General features: G+C 35.8%; 1 protein-coding gene across 1 annotated transcript; it reads right to left on the bottom strand.

The window, feature by feature from the left end:
• Positions 1-18,159: 18,159 nt before the first annotated feature.
• LOC145041821 (uncharacterized) lies at positions 18,160-21,460 on the bottom strand. Its single transcript, XM_078990013.1, has 4 exons — positions 19,064-21,460; positions 18,668-18,985; positions 18,492-18,591; positions 18,160-18,424 (listed from the first exon to the last, which is right to left on the bottom strand). Exon 1 carries the CDS (start codon positions 21,277-21,279, stop codon positions 19,453-19,455), a length of 1,827 nt encoding a protein of 608 aa, XP_078846139.1. The 5' UTR covers positions 21,280-21,460; the 3' UTR covers positions 18,160-18,424; positions 18,492-18,591; positions 18,668-18,985; positions 19,064-19,452.
• Between the last annotated feature and the right edge of the window lie 1,019 nt (positions 21,461-22,479).

The following is a 22,479-nucleotide window of genomic DNA, read 5'->3' as shown; positions in this document are numbered from 1 at the left end:
ACTTGAACTATTTGCATCGTGTACAGTTTTGAAAACAAATATGTTTAAGATGCCCAAAACAATCCGTGAATGGAGTTGAACTTTTCTGATGAAGGCTGTTAGAAAAATTTAGTTATGTTCTTGGTGTTTTAACTTGTATTCCCCCCCCCCCCCCCCCCCTGAAAACTTGAGAAAACATGAAAATGTAGGGGTATGAAATCACCTTGAGTGATTTCAGTAGATGATTGTTGAAGAATGGAAGTGTTTAACTCAAGAACACTTGGAGATGCCTTGAAGATTTTCGAAAATCTAACATCATAGATATGGAGTTTGTGTAAGAAATCAATGATTTGAGTAGAATGAAGTGAAATAATCTTAAGGAGGATGAATTATACTTACTAAGAGTTGAAGAACACTTGAAAATCAGCCTTGAATCTCGAATTTGGTGGAGAAAAAGTTTGAGAGAAAAGTGGTGTTTGATACTTAGTGAAAGGAGAGCAAATGAGAGAAATGAGGAGAGAGGATGTTTGTTCCAGCTCTAAAAACGTGGGAATGAGTGGAAATTGAGTGTAAGGGACATTGAATTGACCTAGGTAAGGTGGGGAGGTATGGCTGGTCATAGAGTGGGTGTGAGAGTGGTTGCTTGTGTCATAAGGTAAAGCAAAGTCAACACTCCACCTCTTTGTACTTTACCCACATGCTTTTATTATTTAAATAAAGATTTTTATGAAAATATGATTAAATTGTGAATATTTAGAGTTTATTATGTTAAAATATGATTTTGGGTGAAAATCCCACGTTAAAATAATTAGAAACGGGCCTTAAACGCAAAACTACGCGAAAACTGGGAAGAAAAGCATTCCCAGCGAGACCTCTCGGTCCCTAGGCCGAGGTTCGGTCCTTGCTGGGGGCTGTAGCCGGAAACGAAACGAACATAGGGAAACGAAGGGGGTGTGGAAGCGAAAGGAGGCGAACTGGAAGCGAGAGGCGAAGGCGAGAGGGTTCGGTCCGGAGATAAGAGGCGAACGTGTCCAACCGAAATGAGCCGAATGAACAGTGGTGAATAGTGCCTTCGGGTTCGGGTGGTGCGCAAGGTTCGGTTCCTCCTGGCTCGGGTTCGGTTCTTCCTTGCTCGGGTTCGGTTCCTCCTTGCTCTCGGGTTCGGCCCTTCTTGCTCTCGGTCCCTAAGAGGACCTTCAGGTCCTAAGAGGCTTCTCTTCTTATAATGAGGTTTCGGTTCCTAAGGTTCATTTTTCTCGTTTTTACCCCGTTTTAAGCCGTTTTTAACCCGGTTAAGGGTTGGAATGACCCGAATGACTCTAAAAAGTTACGGGAAACTTTTGAGAGAGATTTGGGAGAGATTTCACATACTTGGAGAGATTTGGGAGAGATTTAACATTCTTGGAGAGATTTCTCATACAAAGAGATATTTGAGAGATATTTCACATGCTTGGAGAGATTTCTCATGCGAAGAGATATTTGGGAGAGATTTGACATTCTTAGAGAGATTTGGGAGAGATTTCACACACTTGAAGATCTTTCATACAAAGAGATATTTGAGAGATATTTCACATGCTTGGAGAGATTTCTCATACGAAGAGATAGTTGGGAGAGATTTGACATTCTTAGAGAGATTTAGGAGAGATTTGACATTCTTAGAGAGATTTGGGAGAGATTTAACATTCTTGGAGAGATTTCTCATACAAAGAGATATTTGGGAGAGATTCTTGATAAGAAGAGATAGAGTGAAAACGATTGAGAGAGGTTTCGTGTGTGACAAATGTGAGTGTCCGGCTTTGCAATGCAAGGTTTGTAAACCCTGTTAAGCCTATTTAAGGATCTTACACACCCCCGATGATTATGCAACATGGTTTTATCAGTTTAGTTCATTGATTTGCACTAAGGCTCAGGAAATTTTAACACAAGATTTTTCCCAAGTGATGTTTTCCCATTAATATAGCAAGTTATACAGTATGAACATAACACAAACCCTAATACACAAGGTTTAATCGAGTTGACCGGTTTGACTTGATGACTCGACTTGACTCAAGATTGACGATTGTCACAGTTTTACTACAATTAATGAGATCTTTGATTCTCATTTAGATTGTTTCGACTAAAAACCGCTCGGTCTCAAATCGAGTATCCGGGTTGCATACCGCTAAGTCGAAACTTTGAAAAATCATAACTTCCTCATACGAAGTTAGATTTGGGCGTTCTTTTTATGCACGCTCACGGTTTAACGTATTCTATGACTTTCATTTAGATGTCTAAGGCTAAATATCTCTCTAACGTAAATTCACTTTTTACGTCGCGTTGTGTCGTGCCGATTCTGTCGCAAAACTTCGATAGGTCATAACTTCTTCGTTATAACTCGGATTTCGGCGTTCTTTATATGTACATAATCCTTGTCACATATACTACAACTTAGTTAAGATTATTCATTCTAAATAATCTTTCATCAAAAAATTCATTTTTGACGCCTATCGTCTCTAAATTGACTAGGCCTGATCTACGGGCGTTACAAATTCCTTCATCCTTCTCTTTGAATTTGCTTTCGGCTTTGAACTGGGGCATAATGAACATCATCTCATTGATTGGAAAGTCCAATTGACTTGCATCAGTATGCGTGCCAATATAACTCCGTTTTGGCTTCTTTTCGAATGAATACATGTGATTAAATGCAACCTTGGCTTCAATTGTTTCATACTTGTAATGCTTTGATGGATCACCTTTGTTCATGCCTAGAGGATCACTTGCTCTTTGAGTCATTATACTCTGTACTAATTTCATCCTCTCCAGTTCAACCTCATCCTCAACCTTCTTTTCTTCCTTTAAATTTTCTATCAAAATAGATTTTCCTCTTGCCTTCGAAGCTGAGTCTTCTATTACTTCTTTTACCTTTGAATCACTCCCACCAATATCAGCAGATTTACCAACTACAATTCCTTTCGAAATTGGTCTTGTAATTGGCACAGTCATTTCTACTATCGAAGAAATTGAACCAACAGATGCTATAATTGGTTTTGTAGTTGTAATCTCCGAAGGAAATACCTTTCCTACCACCTTCGCATCATCACCTCCAACCTTAGAAACTTCACCCTTTCTTTCTCCCCCTTGCACCCCTGTAAAAACAGGTAGGGTATTTTTTGTTGGAAGAAGACTGGATATATAGGAAAGAGGAGTCAATTGTTGGGGAAGAAGTGCTTCGAATTGAGAAAATTTCTGGAAGAGAGCATCCGAAGATAGTTGAGAAGACGAAGCTGGTTTTGAAGATAAGGCTTTGAGCTTCTTTAACAGTATGAGGAATTCCATAAAATTTTTGTTTTCAGTTGTAGAAAGTTGAGCTATTTGAGGACTCAAACTTTCATACAACTTAGCAAACTTTGTCACACCATCACAAATTATGTCCACCTTCTGATTTAGAGATGCAAATTATATGCGAACAACTGAAATCTCTTTTTCCATGTCTTGGTGAAGCTCTTGAAGTTTAAAATTAACATCCTCTCCTACCTTCTTAACATCTTGAACGAACAATACATGACGTTCCTTTGTCACCATTCTCAATTCATTCAAATCACCTTCAAATGTACATTTCTGAGAATTCACCCTCATCTCATTGTTTTGATCACAAATATCAACTTTCTACAAAAGACGAGACTCAGAGTCTTTAATCATGCTCTTAACTTTTGAGGTGATCCTTCCTTCTAGTAGTTTTAACAAACCATCAACTTCTAAACTCGTCACAGAATTGCCTCCCCCAAGATCTTCTTGTGATTGAAGAATTGAATTCAGCTTTGTATTTAAGATCTTAAACTGCTTCATTGTCATAAGCATGTGATCGGGGAAATCAGGTTCTTCTTCATCAAATTCCAAGTTCTCAAAAGTTCCTCCAAAACCTTCCGATTCATGTTTAGTTTCCATAAAAATAGACTCTTGAATTGGTGAAGTGGTTGTGAGTGGATCATTGGATTGTGAAGAAAAAAGAGAAGTAATTGGTTGTTTGATAATGTTTTCGAAAGTAGGAGAATCATTGGTGGAAGTAGTAGGTATGACAGGTGTGATTTGTGGAGGAAAAGATAAAAAGGTTTCTAAGGTAACAATCGAAGGTTTACCTTGGTTTTCATTCTTTGAATCATCCTCACCCATGATGACATTTGCATCCGTATTAGATATGTTTACAAGAATGTTAGAAATTCGGGCCTCCTCATATAATGACTTGGCAACCGAATCTTTGAGTGGTATAACAGTTTTCTGTGCAGGAGTAGAAGTATCTTTGTTAAGATTGGCTTCAGGAGTTTCTGGAATTGTTTCATCTTCTCCAGCTGTAGACTCAGAAGAGATGATCATCTTGATTTTCTTCTTCTTCTTCTTGGAAATGTGTTTAGCCATATCAGCAGCCCTTCGTTTCTTTGATGATGGTGAAGCAGGCGCTGGAATTTCACAAAATAGAAGTCCTTGATGAGTAACTTGTAGCTTTCGGACAACATTCATGAGTGGAGATCGGCTCTTGTGCATTGATTTTATTTTGATTATTCTAAAAACACTGGTCTTCGAAGGAATAATTTCTTTTTGAGTTAAGGGTGTATCAGCAACTGAAACTTCGTGTAAATTTGGTTCTCTTTAGTAACTGGTAACTTCTTTGGAACCTTCGTAGATTTAGACTCCTTGATTTGTTTCTCAGAAGAACCAGCATCAGTCTTCTTTGTACGTTTTGACTTTGTCTCTTCTCTTTCCAATAGAATTCTAGTCTCAACAGTTGTATCAATCGTTTGTAAATAAGTAACTAAGACTGTGTTCGTAGGATCGACTCGTTTGAGTATTGCATCTGGAATACGAGCTACAACAGGAAACTCATCAACATCATCAGTTGCAACCTTCGGACAACTGTAAACAAGAAAAGCATCTTTTTCTTCATCATTAGGGAGCATAATCCCCTCCTTCTCATAGAAATACTACAAGATCAAGCTCTAGTATCTCGCACACGAAATGCCATGAAAAGTATTCATGTTTTCAATACTCTTCAAAAATTCTTTCCATAATTGAGTAGAGTAATCCACTTGAAGATCATAATAAAGCCCTGCTACCATGGCATAAACCTCCATTCTCCCCTTGTCCAAACCAACTGTTCTTCCAGTCAAACATCTCAAGAAAATACAAAACAAGAAATTCCAAACACTAGGAAGACCATACTTCTTGAAGTCACTTACCTTTGACAGTTGAGGTTGATGACCCATTTCATTAAAAATATGTACAATTTGAGGAAAGGTAAAATTGATATATGGTGGGGAATTAGAGATGTCGAGAATCTGATAGAAAACCTTCTTGGAACATCTGACCTTTTTATCAGCCACCAAATTGAAAGTAACTGCATCCAAAGTTGATCCAGCTTGAGAGAGCCATGAAAGAGGAACAAAAAATGATTTGAACATAGCTTTTGATAAAATAGAACTCTTCAAAGCAACGATTAGCATCTTGAGTTCTGTAGTGTATTGAGAAACATTTGCCTCCACTTGATAATTCGTACCCTGAATCTTCATAATCGGCAATGAAATAACATCATCAGTGGTGTGAGAAAGATTTGCATCAGGATTAGCAGCAGTCTCCATTGTTAGGGTTTGAAAGCTTGATGTTTATTAGAGAGTATTTGGGAATTATTAAGTTTGAAAGCGTAAACTGATAATGAACCCTTGAATCCCCTTTTATATGTAACCCTTGATTTTGAAATAAAAGCAGGATGTGCATTTAATAAAATTTGATGTGTCAATGAGAAAACTATGTCATGATGATGATAAAGTAACCATGTGTGATAAAGTAACAGTCACGTCTCCTCAAAACCCGAACATAATACAAAACGTCCCCTTAAACAGGCTGGTTTGCTTGCCCCAATGGAATATTAACCGTTGGAACACTTCGTATGGAAGTAAGGCTCCTTTACTTTAGGGTTTCAAAGTAAAGTCATTTTCCAGAGTTTTGAAATCATCATCCTGATGTAACACCGTAAATTTCAAAACAAAATTTTCAAATTTTTATAAAACATAATTCATTTAATATTCAGAAAACAACCACATTTAATTATCCAATTCAAGAAAATACAAAATCCCAAGATCTCAAATCATAACTCCCATGCGTGTGTACTGATCAAGCCGGCGCCTTCCCGCGATCATCTAAAGTACCTGAAACAAATAACATCAAACACTGTAAGCACAAAGCTTAGTGAGTTCCCCAAAATACCACATATAACACATATTAGCCACTCGAGGCTATAACTCTGTGGGTCCGTGCACCCAAACTCTGTAAACCCTCAGGTTCTAACTCTGTAAACATGCACAGCATAAATCACATAGAAATAATGCAGTACAACACATAACATACATAGCATACAAATACTCTATCACATAACTCTGGTTACCTACTCAAGGTAGAGTATAGTGAGAAGACTCACCTCACGTGTCTCGGTAATTCGTAAGTCCTGAAATCACTAGTTCTCGATCTCCTAAGCTATAGTCCTCCTATAGCACAATACATCTCTAATTAACACTTTCCCAACTAAGGTTACTACCCTTTAACAAGTTAACTTAGGTCAACGCTGGTCAACGGTCAACGGTCAACTTTGACCGGACTCGGCTAGTGCACTATAGCGACTCGGCGAGTCTGAGCGTATACACTGACTTCCCTGGAATCCTCCCTTGACACGTCGAGTATTCTCCTAACTCGACGAGTTCCACCTGGCATGAGTTGTGGGGCCACCACGACTCAACTCGCCGAGTCTCAAGAACAACTCAGCGAGTCCAGCTTGATTCAGTCCACCTGTCCACTCTGATTCTCTCCTGACTCACTGAGTCAACCCTCTCCAACTCGGCAAGACCACACGTTGTGTGATCGGGGCAATATTCATACTACTCGCCGAGTCTGTTCTTTGGACTCGGCGAGTCCGTGCCATGCAATGACTCAAACTTGCTCATAAAGTCAGATCCAATCCATTAATCCATAGATCCAGTCCTTCCAAGCTTATTTAGCACGTAAAGTCACTATCTTGATGCACATACAATATCTATATGACCATATATGATGCTTTTGACCCATCTACTACAACTCAAGGTCATAAACTCCATTGCTATACATAAAGCTTGATGAGTGAGGCTCTTTGGACCTCTATGGATCCAGATCCAGAGCCTCAACACAAGAAGGGAACTAATTGGCATCAAATCAACCCAATAATGACCATAAGAAACCCTAAATCCCATTATACTTCACAAAACAGAAGATGAGCCGAAATCATACCTCTAGATCGATGATATAAGCTTCAAATCCACAGTATAGCAACCTCCTTTGCTTCCTCTTGCTTAGAATCTCCTCCTTTGCTAAATGCACACACAAGGTCAAGAAATGCTTCCTTTCTCTCTCAAAACGTTCAAGCACTCAAGGGTTTCTCTCTAAGGGTTGGGTGAGCACAAATGACGGCCATAAGGCCCTTTAAATAGGTCTCAAACCCTGGAAATTAGGGTTTCACCACACAGCGTGGACTCGCCGAATCCGGACGCGAACCCGTGCCCAAAACCGCGATCCTACTCGGCGAGTTTGGGCTCCAACTCGCCGAGTCCACTCACAATTTCCAAAAATAACCCAATAATAAATACCTAAAAATTCCGGGCTGTTACACCTGAGTTGGTATTACTCGGAGCCTCAAGGATTTTGTGTCTGTAATGTTTCAAAGAATATAGATAAGAAGCAATAACAATTTTTTTTGGTATTTAGTGATGTCAAAAATTCAATTTGACACGAAGGCAATTAAAACCTCGGGCAAAGATTGCTTCGTTAATCATCAAGAAAGATAATCAACAGCTTGTGTATGTTCTCGTGAATTACAATCAAATACTTGTAAAGAAGTATCGAAGGGCTTCTTTTAAAAGGCTTTTGAGGTGGCTTAATGAATTTCGTTACATATCAACCTAAACATAAGGTGAGTAAGTGTAACAGAAATTACTTGTTTGACCAGTGTAGTCAGTGACAAGTTTGCTTTGGAAAACTTTTAACTGACATTGAATTTCGGATAAAACTCACACTTAAATCATATTAAAAAAAATTGTGTACTGGATCATGTTGGGTAACAAACATCGTGGGTTTCGAATGTTTGACCAAGACCACTCATAAGAAATGAATATGATTTTTACTTTCGAATGTGGATACAGAAACAAATGTTTCGTTAAAACCTAGAACATAGTTCCCCATCAATTCCTTAAATGTTGAGAGATTTGGGTTTCACTTTCATCACGGTCTCATGATGTCTGATCATAAACACAGATTTGTGATATATCTATGTTTCGATTGGTTTGATCAGAAACCTCTTGGGCATATGTCTTCGTGTGTGATTGTGTAAGAATTTTGAGATGAAAAAGATTGGTATAAGAATCAACATGTAACTCTATTATTTTTGGATCAAACAGTAAACTCTTAACTCATGTGAGAAGAATTAGGTAGCTCAGAAGACTAACGTAAATACAAGCCTGATTGGGAAGAAATCTTCGTATGAAAATTTTCATTAAGGCTTTCGAACATACACATTGAGTCAATTAGAGGCTTTGGTCAACATGTTGCAGCATGCTTCTAGGGACATCTTAACTAGTTCAAAGTGTGAAAAATACCTGACCGTAGAACTGCAAGCACAACACCAGGTAATTCAGCATGAACATCTGCAATAATCAACGAAAAAGAAAGAAGAAACAAAATATTTTTGTTGTTTTTTGAATTTTTGAAAAACAAAAAAAAAAAGCTTTTTGGAATTTTTGATTTTTCGGAAAAAAAAAATAGAAATGTAGTTGTTGCAAACTTAGGAAATTTAGACGCTCATTAAAAAATGACAAATATACGAATTCGAAGGATTCGAAGAGTTGACAATGAACAATAACCTTTGAATACTGAATGACATTCCTTTTTATTTGATGACATGTCTATGAACCATTCCTTTTTACCCATCAATCTTCTTTTTCGCATGGAACAGAATTTCCATCGATCATTCCAAGTCCTTCCAAAATTCTTACAAAAGACTTTTCATCTAATTTTTTGTGAAAATATCAGCTAACTGATGTGTTGTTTTCACAAAATGCACTTCAATATTTCCATCTTCCACATGATCCTTGATGAAATGATAACGAAGATCAATAATGTGCCTTCCACAACATCTATCGAATTCTAGTCTAATGAAAAATCAACCATTGGATAAGTGATCGACTAATCCTTTGTTTCTACAAGATATCGTTGTGAAATGAGTCATGGATTATGAATCAACCTAACAGTTCGACATTATGTTATTCAATTTCCGATTTCTAATGATCAAATCAGACTACTAATTGAACAAATAAATTTAGTCCGAGCTTGGCTTAACACATGAATGCCAACATCAAATCATCAAGGGGCATACAATATCGTTTTTCCTACTATGGTAAAAGGAACACATATACTTTGACTACATAGCTTTTCTTTACTCGCCAAATCATGTATAGACTTACTCATTATGACCACCATTTACAGATAACTTTAGAGTAAGACTAATACACAACCAACTTGTAGGCAAAGAACTCAAGATCTCTCATTTTTCAGAATAAAAGATATTATCATCTCAGAATTACTTGTGTTTGAATCCATGAAATCCAATATTTAAATATCCATTAAATACTCCTAAACACTAGTCATAATCTCCATGTTATGTCTAATCGCTATAGACAATAATTACACTTCAGAATTTTCACCCATAACAATTGCCCCTTTAAAATCTGGGCTTTTAAAGGTAAAAGCAGATTTTAAATAACATTCAAAATTAAGAAACATGGTCAGTAGGATACTAAACACGCATTCATTATCCCTATAGCCAAAACACAGTCGTTTTTATCTTTTAAATTTATAATATTTTTATGATGGCACGCTATAAACTAGAGATGTGACTTCAAATGAAAATAGCATAAATTTTGTATACTCAGGTACATCTTCCACAAAAACAAACCACCATTGTTTATGGAAGAGATCAAGAAGAAGAAGAAGAAGAATAGAGACGTTAGGGAAGGTTGTTACCGGTGGAGGGGAAGAATTTAAAAGGGATATATAATTTGTATTCTTTGTAAAAATGGTCCATCAAATGAAAAAAAAAGGATTTGCCCTCAGGTGGGAGGGGGCATGTAAGGGAGGTAACATCAATAATTTAAGACAAAATTGCAAAAATGGTCCCTGTGGTATGTAATTTTTTGGGGTTTTAGTCCAAACCACGACTTTTTTGGATTGATGTTCCTTTTGAGGTAGTTTGATTGTGATTTTGGTCCTTCAATAAACTGAAAAGACTAAATTGCCCTTATTATATTTATTTTTTACTTTTCTTTTTTTCCTATAAGTATATATATATATATATATATATATATATAATAAAAATAGGGGCCCACATACTCTCTCTCTCACACACACACTTAAACTTACACATAACTCACACAAACACATATTGAAGAGTATACGTATAACAAACCCATCTCCATCTACATGAAACCAACACCACTGATCATAAAATTTAAAGCCACCATCTACACATCTCGTTCATCACAAAAAATATCATGCGTCCATCATCTTCTTCACAAAATTATTGAGGGCCTAATGTTTCTTCTCTCTACTACTTGATTGTTTGTTGCTCAAGGAAGATTAGGAAGCAGGAATGCAATTGAAAACTGCAATTGGAAGTTTATCCACCATTATCTACACCTCATGTTAAGAGATTGTTGGCCACCACACATCTGACTTCTCTTTTTATCTTTGTTTTGAGTTAGGTAAAAAAACCCCAAATCGGGTTCATTGAGAAACGCAAGCAGAAAAGCCTAAGTTGGTGGTGTGTAGTTTAACTTTAACCGTCACCCAACTACAATCCTACCAACATTCACTTCAACTACCATATCTCCCTTCTCCTTTCTCTCTGTTTTGATGTAGTTTTTTTTTCTTATGATTTTGGCTTTTTCCAGTCAGGAAAAGGCAGAGAAGATTTGATTGATAAAGAGGTTAAACAATGAAAGGAGTGGTGACGTTAATGGGGAAGTCGTTGGGGAAGGGGAGGAGGGGAGAGATGGCGGTGGAGGCGATTAGGAAGGGTTTTTCAAGTTTTAGGTTTCGAAAGCTGAGTTTTTATCAGGTTATCCGTGATTCAAATTCTTCCTCATGCGTATGATTACATTCAAACCCCAATCTCAAACCCGTAGTTTTCTTAGGATTATGAGTTTTTGAACCTACATCTTGATTTTTATTTAAAGTTTGGGGGGATTAGGATTCTTGTAACTGTAATTTTTCTTGTTGTTGTAGTATATGTTCAAAAAAAGTTTAGATATGAGAAGCTTGTGTTGGTTCTTGATTTTGGGAAGTTTAGGCTTTTGCTATGATAGATAATGGCGGATGAGCGGTGGCAAAGGCTGAGATTACTTTCGGTGGCAATGGGGTTGTGGGTTTATTTGAAGAACAAAACGATCAGGTGTGTGTGAGTGTGTGTGTGTGTGTGTGTGTGAGAGAGAGAGAGAGAGAGAGCGAAAGAGAGAAAGAGAAAGAGAGAGAGAGAGAGATGTGGGCCAAACTAATTAATTATTTTCTTTTTTATTTAAATTAAATTGAAAAAACATAAAAAAAATATTAGAAGGGCATTACAGTTATTTCAATTTTACGAGGGACCAAATTTACGAGAAAACATGGCCAAAACGACCACAAAGCCAAAAAGCTTGGGGTTTGAACTAAAACCCTAAAAAAATGCATACCACGGGGACCATTTTTGTAGCTTTGTCATAATTTAATGGGTGTTAAGTTGGTAGACCTTTTCCATATAGAAGCAAGTTCAAAAGTACAAACAATCTAATTTTATCATGGTTTTCACTTTTTTCTTAAAAAAAACCATAGGAACCGTTTTTGCAGTTTTGTCTCTTAAATATAATAAATGCAATGTCTAAACAAACCATATTCAAATAAAACTTAATGCATAGAAAATACTTAGTGAATTCACACAAGTATTGATTAGATACAAAACTACATGTAAAAATCACTTGCAAGACATTTGGAATATGTAATTGTTGGTTTTTTTTTTAATTGCAAGATGTTAATTGTAAAATGGAGATTGTTTTCTTAAAATAAAGATGACATTACTTACAGGGGCGGAATTTTAGGAAATTTTTTGGTGTGGTGTAAATTTTCCGCGGTGATACATGTGATGCACCATAAAAAAAATTTCCGAGTTCCACTATTGCATGCACTGATAAGTCTATTTTATAAATGTGTTAAATTGTCACAAATCTGTTGAATTGATGTATAATTGTCGAAGAATGACACTACTTTGATAAGTTGTTGGAATTCATATGCAGGTCAATATATTGTACTAAAAGTGTGCGGAACCCGCAAGAAAAAACGAGCAAACTGAAGTTAACAAGCGTGGGAGACCAATTGCTAAAGCAATGAAGAAAATGGTGCCGAGAAATTTGACCACTCTTCAATGTTTTGATCATATCTCAAGATCTAGAGCTCCGATTGACATGAGTGAAACAGTTCTGGAAACTACACAAAATTTCCTACAACTTTCATTTTTTGCATTTTTACTGATTCTACGGTTTTCATCACCAAAAAAGAGCGACAAAGATGATGGACATCCTAGAACGCGTTTAAGGCGCCCCCTAGGACGCCTACCCATTTTAGGCCATTTTCAAGTGCAAATCAAGGACGGCAGAAGGCATGTAAAACACCCCAAAGGACGTCTAAACGTCCTATATGACGTCTAAGACGTCTACTAGGATGCCGACGCGGAAAACAGCTCCGAAAATCAGTTTTTCAGCACCTATTTAAATAAGATTTAACCCTAATCGACTTTGGACTCCTCCCCTGCGATTTTCACCAGTTTTCGAGTGTTCCAAACACTTCCAAACATTCTCCAAATGCGGTTTTGATCATCAATCCGTATCCGAGGCTACAAATCACCAAGTTCATCATCATTCAACAATTGAACTTGTTCAACCGGTGGATCTTCATCAAACTCTAGATTTGGTTACTTCTTCTCCAAGATTTCATTGTTCAATGATTGATTGATCATTACATTTTATTAGTTTTATGATTTAAAGTTGGTTTATGAATTTTAATATGAATTACATTGTTTTTATTCAAGTTTTGTGTTTTGTGAATTCTATGGAAGGCTAAACCAACTAGGTTACTTTCGGGAATGTTTAGGATGATTTGATGAATGTGTTTTGATTATTACTTCTATTCCAATCAACTTTGGTTATTATATGTTTTTAAATTTATGATTTCTATTAATGATAATTGAAGTTGGGTGTTATTCATGTGTTTAATTTTACAATTAAGATAGTTTATTATCAATTCACTAATCGTGCCGAATTCATATAGTTTAGGAACTAAGACGATTGGTTGAATCAACATATACTATTCCAAACTTGTGATTTTAAATGCTAAACATTGTAATTGGTAATCATAAGACACAATATTGCCAAGCCACTCATTGTTCCCAATCTATTTAGACATAGGGAGTAAGACAATTAGTAGGAATAACATATTGTGTGCCCAAAGTTATTTATTGCATGTTAATTGACCTTAATTATGTCTAGGTAATTAAATTGGAATTTAAGGGAAGATAAACACGTGAGTCTTAATGATCCGACATTGAACCTGAAGTAACCTTGTTTTTCTCATTGGTAATCGTTTGCAATATAAAGTTTCTAGTTTTTTTTATTTAAATCTTAGTTTAAATATTTTTTGTGACAACTGCAAGTATTAGTTCTTTTTCATTGACTACTATAGCACAAAGTTTGACCACAAACTCCTCGTGGATTCGACCCTTACTTACCCTAGCTATCTAGTGGTTTTGAGGTTATTTTTTATTGAGACAACGACCTCGATCAAAATTTGGCGCCGTTGCCTGGGAGATTGTGCACTTGAATTATTGTGTTGAAGTAGTCTTTATATTTTTTTTGTTTTATTTTTAGTTTAGAATCTTCACTTGTTTACTGTTATTTTTTTGTAGGCACAGTGGTGAATGGAAGAATTGAATCAAGATATGTGGTGGGAGAGAGAAAATTCAAGCCAATATCAATGTTATAATGATCTCTACTATGAGTCATATAATGATGATACATGTGATGATCCATATCATGATGATTGTTGGTGGACTGACGATTCAACTCAAAGCCAACACCATGAATCACCTTGTTTTCTGGAGGACCATGAATCAGATGAATCTTCATTTAGCAAAAAGTTGGATCAAATGTTGGACATATTGACTGAAACCTTCAACAAAGAAGAAGACAACTCCAAGTCAATTTCAGTTATTGAAAAACAGTTAGAACATATAGCTAAGAACCTCAATCAACAACCTTCAGACAATCTTTCAAACACTACGCTGGTTAATGAGGTAACTTTTCCATGTAGTGATAAATTATTTGATAACAAAGTGCATAAACTTACACAACCTGAATTAGAGCTTGTGGTGGAGGATTATGTATCTTTAAATGATCAGAAGACTGAGAGTATTTCTGAAATCAAAGAAGTTGAAATTGAATTGGATAAGTATAATGAAGATTTTCATGAGTTGGAAGAGTCCAAAGTTGGGGAGGGGTTTGTGGAGGCTAATACCATCCCCTACACAATAATTTTGAAAAAACATGAAGCACAACTTTTTGTTCTAACGGATTCTAAAATAAATTCCAAATACAAACAAACAAATTTAATCATTGACCGCCCCTTATTAGCAACCATCTATGCTCAGATTGGTTGTCACGAAGGTGCAATTGATATGTTATTTGGAAACCATAAGGTGAGATGTCTTGTGTTTGGACCTACTAATGATTCTCTAATCAGTGGTGATTACTGTGTAATCAATACTATTCATGATTATGTCTATGAGCATACAACAAATATGCTCTCCGACACCACCCTCGATTTGGAGAAAGTTTTCTCATGTAACAGGTCAAAATCATTGGATAATAGTGGGATTCAACACATGGAAAGAAAGTTGTGGAACAAAAAACATGATGCAACACATGCCTACAAATCAAAAATGAAAGCGTTACATGATATCAAGCATCGATTAAAGAAGTTTACTAGATGGAAAGATGCATGACTCTTCAAAAAAGGTTTAAGCATCATTGTGGAAGGATTAAATGCAAAATAGTTGATTTTCACAAGGCCAAAAAAGGTTTTCTACATGATCAGGTTCCTCAAAGTAAGGTGAGCAACCTCATGGTTGACTTTCAAAAAAGCCCCGAATATATGAGCCTCCATAGACATCACTCAAGGTAACTCGTCCCGCTAATGACATTAAACTTGGCAATTTTGAAACTTTGTGGGTGTGTTCATTGCAAACCCTCACAAGACTTCACTCGCCCACTAAGGTTAACCTAGGGGTTTAAAAGGCTTGTTGCACGTGCCAAGTGCAATCGTGGACCCCGACGAAATTGAGGGCTAGTTAGTGTAGTTTATTTTCTATTTTATTTGATTTGTGTGCTTGTAGTTGTTTTTTTATTATTTTAGGAATTTATCTTTAATGCATCGAGGACGATGCAATACTTAAAGTTGGGGAGGGGGTGTACACAAGAAAAAGATGGAGGATTGAAGAAAAAGTGATTTTTTTTTAAAAAAGTGAAGTTTTTTGGAAATCAAAACCACCTCTACTAGCAGTACCATCAAGTGGGTCGTCCTCCATATTTTTAATTTCTTTTACATTAACTTTGAGGATTTTTTTTTTTTGGAGAATCAACTTAGGATGAATGTACTGCCATCTTGAACCTATTATTATTATTATTATTATTCTCTCTTGGGTTGGTTCCATGAAATATTTGATGAGTTAGTAGCATCTCTATATCTTGAATGCAACTCATTAAAATGGAAAATGATAGGAGTTTCGTACATTGAGTCACAATATTTATTTAATATTGATCTTGTGGATTGCTCAGCTGGTGTGGTAATATCTATATTTATTTAAAAAAAATTGTTATGTGAAATACCCAAGTGTTTGAAAAATGAAGGTTTTTGGCTCGAGCCCACGATCTTTCAATTGAGGACCCAACCGAACAATATGTGTCATCACGCTCTGAGTACTTGGTCTTACTTACTCCTGCGCCTTTGGGGTTGGTAGGGGACTATTATTGTTTTCACACAACCAAAAAGCATCAAAAGATATTGAAGAACTTCAAAGTATATATAATCAAGCTCAAGTCAAATACAAAAATGATCAAATCCGATGAAGCCATCAAAGAACTTGAAAAATCCACAATCAAGATAAATGTGAAGAAAAGTTCAAGTTTTAGACATTGTGTGAAACAATATGTGACCCCTCGATAGCGGGAGTGTATGGGTTGGTCCATTAAGTGTTACCGACCGCGTTAACTATGTTAGTGAACCTTGAAATGGGGACTTTGGCAATGAGTTCAACTGATTACTCATGAGGTTGATTATTGGAAAGGGTTCAAAAAGTTAAGGGTTTCAACCAACAAAGTAAAATAAGCATAACATGTGTTTTGAGTTTAAAGGTCGGCATATGAAACTAATAATCCCCAAAATCAATATATTGTGCTTATTGAAAGTATTGTGATAAAATGTACGGAATTCGTGATTCCATTGAGTTTTTCTTAGGATAAGAAAGTAAGAATACACTGATTATTTCAGGCCAATCTCGGGACGAGTTTGGAATAAAGTTGGCGAGGTTTGATAAGTCTATTTTATGAATGTGTTAAATTGTCACAAATCTATTGAATTGATGTATAATTGTCGAAGAATGACACTACTTTGATAAGTTGTTGGAATTCATATGCAGGTCAATATATTATACTAAAAGTGTGCGGAACCCGCAAGAAAAAATTGAGCAAACTGAAGTTAACAAGCGTGGGAGACGAATTGCTAAAGGAATGAAGAAAAATGGTGTTGAGAAATTTAACCACTCTTCAATGTTTTGATCATATCTCAATATCTAGAGCTCCGATTGACATGAATGAAGAAGTTCTGGAAACTAGAAAGAAATTCCTGCAATTTTCATGTTTTGCGTTTTTACTGATTCTACGGTTTTCATCACCAAAAAGGAGTGACAAAGATGACAGACGTCCTAGAACGCATCTAAGACGCCCCCCTAGGACGCCTATCGGTTTTAGGCCATTTTCAAGTGCAAATCAAGGATGGCAGAAGGCATGTAAAATGCCCCGAAGGACACTTGGACGTCCTATATGACGTCTAAGATGCCTACTAGGACGCCGACGCGGAAAACAGCTCCGAAAATCAGTTTTTCAGCACCTATTTAAAGGAGATTTAACCCTAATCGACTTTGGACTCCTCCCCTGCGATTTTCACCAGTTTTGGAGGGTTCCAAACACTTCCAAACATTCTCCAAACGAGGTTTTGATCATCAATTTCCGAATCCAAGGCTACAAATCACCAAGTTCATCATCATTCAACAATTGAACTCGTTCAACCGGTGGATCTTCATCAAACTCCAGATTTGTTTACTTCTTCTCCAAGATTTCATCGTTCAATGATTGATTGATCATTAGATTTTATTAGTTTTATGATTTAAAGTTGGTTTATGAATTTTAATATGAATTACATTGTTTTTATTCAAGTTTTGTGTTTTGTGAATTCTATGGAAGGCTAAACCAACTAGGTTACTTTCGGGAATGTTTAGGATGATTTGATGAATGTGTTTTGATTATTACTTCTATTCCAATCAACTTTGGTTATTATATGTTTTTAAATTTATGATTTCTATTAATGATAATTGAAGTTGGGTGTTATTCATGTGTTTAATTTTACAATTAAGATAGTTTATTGTCAATTCACTAATCGTGCCGAATTCATATAGTTTAGGAACTAAGACGATTGGTTGAATCAACATATACTATTCCAAACTTGTGATTTTAAATGCTAAACATTGTAATTGGTAATCATAAGACACAATATTGCCAAGCCACTCATTGTTCCCAATCTATTTAGACATAGGGAGTAAGACAATTAGTAGGAATAACATATTGTGTGCCCAAAGTTATTTATTGCATGTTAATTGACCTTAATTATGTCTAGGTAATTAAATTGGAATTTAGGGGAAGATAAACACGTAAGTCTTAATCATCCGACATTGAACCTGAAGTAACATTGTTTTTCTCATTGGTAATAGTTTTCAATATAAAGTTTCTAGTTTTTTTTATTTAAATCTTAGTTTAAATATTTTTCGTGACAACTGCAAGTATTATAATATTTCCAACAACTTTCCATAGTAATCACCAAATGGGCTACTTATACACACTCCGCTATTCATTGTTGATTTGTTTGCACCGTGTGATTCCGTGTGAAACTTGTACCCATTTACAAAGTATACATTATATAATTTCACAGTCCTCAATGGTCTTCTAGAAAGATCATGTATGTACTTGTTCTTTATTTCATTTTGGTGTGCCTATATGAAAAAGAATGAAATACATTAGAAGTTTCTCAAAAGAAAAGAAAACAACTTAAAAACTCACATAGTTTTGAAACCATGTAGCAAAGTTTTCATCCACTTCAACAGCAAGATCATCTTCACTTATATCCGGATTTAGGTCTTTTAATGACTCTTCATACTTCCTGTACATTACCATTTAAATTGTGTAAACTTATGAGATTAAATAAAAACCAACTTAAATGTTGTTCATAATACTACCTAACGTAAGGTTGCATCTTCTCTTCATTAACCAATATGTAAGAATGTGCTGCATTGAATTCCTCATCAGTCAGACTTCTACTTTTGAGTTTCCCATATGGGCGGCCAGGATATGAAAATATAGTTAATTTGTCGTTGTCATCATCATCTTCAACTCCCCCATCATCATTTCGAGGCACCTTTCTGTTACGTGTATGAAGGCTAGGCTCAAAATAGTGAGAGCAAAAGTTTGATGCTTCACGAACTAAGTATGCATTGCAAATCGACCCTTCCACTCTAGCTTTATTTTTCACATCTTTTTTCAACTGGTGAAGAAATCTAAAGTATAACATTTGATACATTAGCCAAGAGTGAAAACTTACAATTTTGAAATACAATGTGATCTACAAAACAAACCTCTCAAATGGATACATCCATCGATATTGCACGGGACCGGCTATCATTGCTTCGTACGGCAAATGTATCGGCAAATGCTCCATCGAGTCAAAGAAACTAGGGACAAAGATGGTCTCTAATTTACAAAGAATTACTGGGATCTTAGCTTCAATCCTTTTCATGTCTTCTGTTGTAATTACTGTTGAAGTTAAGCTTTTGAAGAAAAGACTTATCTCGGTAACTGCTTCCCACACATTTTTTGGCAACATCTCGCGGAATGCAATCGGCAACAATCTTTGCATAAAAACATGGCAATCATGACTTTTCATTCTAAACAGTCTACATGCACTCAAATCTACACACCTCCCCAAATTTGAAACATAACCATCGGGGAAACTCAAACTCTCTACCTATTCACATACGACTTTCTTTTGCCTCTTCTCTAATGCATAATATGCTCTTTGATTTTGATCAACTCCTTTTCTCTTCTTACAATAGAGTTTCAGATCATCTCTTGCATTTGCGTTGTCCTTTGTCTTCTTCTTAACATCCATTATAGTGTAAAACATATTCTCAAAAAAATTCTTCTCAATATGCATAACATCAAAATTATGTCTAATGAGGTTTGTTTTCCAATATGGTAAATCCCAGAATATGCTTCTCTTTTTCCAACCACATTTGCCACGTGATTTATTTACTACGTCGGCATTAAGTTCAATCACTTTTAACAAACCAAGTTCTTCAATTTGCCTTATGGTTTCTTCACCATTCATACTTGGAGGAGGACCTTTTGTCTCTACACGATTCTTTTTGAACTTATTTTTATCTTTTCTATATGGATGATCAATGGTGAGGAATCTTCTATGACAATCAAACCATGATATCTTCTTACCATTTTCAAACCTAAAAGCTTGTGTATGTTTCCCACAATATGGACATGCTAGCTTCCCTGCGGTTGCCCATCCTGATAACATTCCATACGTCGGAAAATCGCTAATTGTCCACATCAATGCAGCTCTTAATTGAAAATTTTGTTTCAAAGAAACATCATAAGTTAAAACACCTTCTTCCCATAATTGTTTGAGTTCTGCAATAACTGGTTGAAGGAAGACATCTAGTTTTTTCTTAGGGTTTGTAAGTCCGGGAACAATTGCAGTCAAAAACATGTAAGGCTCTTTCATACACATAAACGGTGGCAAATTATAAGGTGTTATAATGACAGGCCAAGATGAATATTGTTTTCCTGAAGCACCATGGGGTTGAAACCCATCTGTACATAGGCCTAATCTAACATTACGTTTTTCGGCTGCAAATGAAGGATGGTTAATATCAAACTGCTTCCATGCTTTAGAATCAGATGGATGACACATTACACCGACATGGTGGCCATGATTATCTGCATGCCATCGCATGGAAGCGGCTATTGTTTGTGAAGCGTATAGTCTCTTCAACCTTGGAGTCAAGGGGAAATAATGCATCCTCTTGAAAGGTATACGCGAACGTGTGGACGAATTTCTAGACTTTTTGTACCTCTGTGCATTGCAAAATTTGCACCGATCAAGATCTTTGTCACCCCTCCAATATATCATACATCCAGACCTGCAGCAGTCAATCAATTCCACAGGTAAACCCAATGCTTGTATTAACTTTTTGCTCTCGTATAAACTATCAACCATGTTATTCTCCTCTGGTAACCCATCTTTTATCAATTGACAAATGGCATCAAAACATAACTCAGGGATGCGATATTCTGATTTGATATTCAATAGTCGAGCTACAACAGATAGTTGTGTCGCCTTTTTACAACCAGGCCACAACTCTCTATCGGCTGCCTCTAGCATATCAAAAAACTTCTTATCTTTTGGATTTGGATCTTCATCAAGAGTTCTAGTCATGAAATCAGGACCCGCTGCATCCATAACCATTTCTCTATAAGTAGGATCATGGTGTTCATTTAAACTCGTGTATGTATCATTCATCCCTAAGGAAATATTATCCAATGATGTTTCTCCATGTTTATCCCAAAACCCATAATTTGGAATAAAACCAAACTTGTATAAGTGATATTTTGCCTCATCAACTGCTTTATATGCTTTGTTATTGCATTTTGTGCATGGGCATTTAATTTTATCTCCATCCATATAACTTTGCTTAGTAGAAGCAAACTCGATGAATGTTTTCACACCATTAATGAAAACATGAGAGACATGACCACGATCATCAAGTCGTTCATACATCTAATTTCTATTTCTATTGCTCATTTTATTATATATGCACACAAATATAGAATATCTATAAAAGTTACTTGTTGCTGCCCTTAAGAGATTAGCTATTACAGACAACTTCATTTGATCATCATTTGTACTATAAACAAATATTTAAAAACATAAAGATTACAAATATATGTCATTAGTCATATCCAAGCAAAAACCACGTAAAAGCAAGAAAGATATCAATAATAACACCATTGAATCTTCTTAAAATAACTATATGTTTCACAAGGGTAAAGTAGTTGCAAGAATCTACAATACGAAAAAATAACAATAATAATAATTAATTGTCGTTTCAATGACGATGAATTTAATTGTTCACTCCTAAATTCATCCCATGATGTTGGCTTCAATTATAAAGCCTTTTATTGCAGCAAGACTTTTATGTTTTGAAAAGTAAGAATAATAAAGTAGGCTATAAATTTGTGTCTATTACCAAATTTAGCCCAGAGTATGCCATCCACGATTTTACTTTTCATGGAGAATTTTAAAGTAAGTCCACAAATTTGGTGATTTTAATCTATATCTTTTACCAAATTTGTGTCTATTGAGGATTTTTGTTGTACATATCATTCTTTCAGTACTTTAATCCACATTTTTTATTAAAGAAAATTAAAACTGAATGTTATGCTATATCTACTAACAGCATAATAAACACTTGTCAAACTTGTATTTTGATAAGTATGGACTTCAAAATGATTAATGTGGGAGCCGAACTAGCCTTGGGGGCATGGTTTTATCACATTGACAAAATGATTCTGCTTTCTATAAATTAACATAAAAATATTCCTTCTTTGTTTATTGCGTGTATAAATTAACAGAGCAGTCAATCATGGAGACTTCGTTTCTAAACAGAATAGTGCTTTAGCTATGGAATTTTCTTCCTAATTAGGATGAAAGAACAGAATAGTGATACAAGTAATACCAATGAAATCGTTTAGGGCTTGGGGCAATACTTGAAATCGGAATGTTGTGAGCAGCGACGACGTGGCTAAGCAACGGTCGATAGCGGCAGCAGGTTGAGAGAGAGAGAGAGAGGAAGAGATCCGATCTTGACTATTGTCCGGCGATGGATTTGAACTCAACAAAAATACCCTTAATTTGTGAGGAAGTAAATTGGGGTTATTGAATTTACTAATTTGCCCCTAATGAATCATTATTGAAACA

The sequence above is a fragment of the Lactuca saligna genome, chromosome 4 (genome assembly GCF_052625555.1).
Source record: "Lactuca saligna cultivar CGN05327 chromosome 4, ASM5262555v1, whole genome shotgun sequence".
Lineage (NCBI taxonomy): Eukaryota > Viridiplantae > Streptophyta > Magnoliopsida > Asterales > Asteraceae > Lactuca > Lactuca saligna.
This window is presented reverse-complemented; position numbering and strand designations above follow the sequence as displayed.

Coding starts and splice junctions, on each gene's coding strand:
- LOC145041821 (XM_078990013.1), bottom strand. CDS start 21,279: ATGTATGAACGACTTGATGATCGTGGTCATGTCTCTCATGTTTTCATT.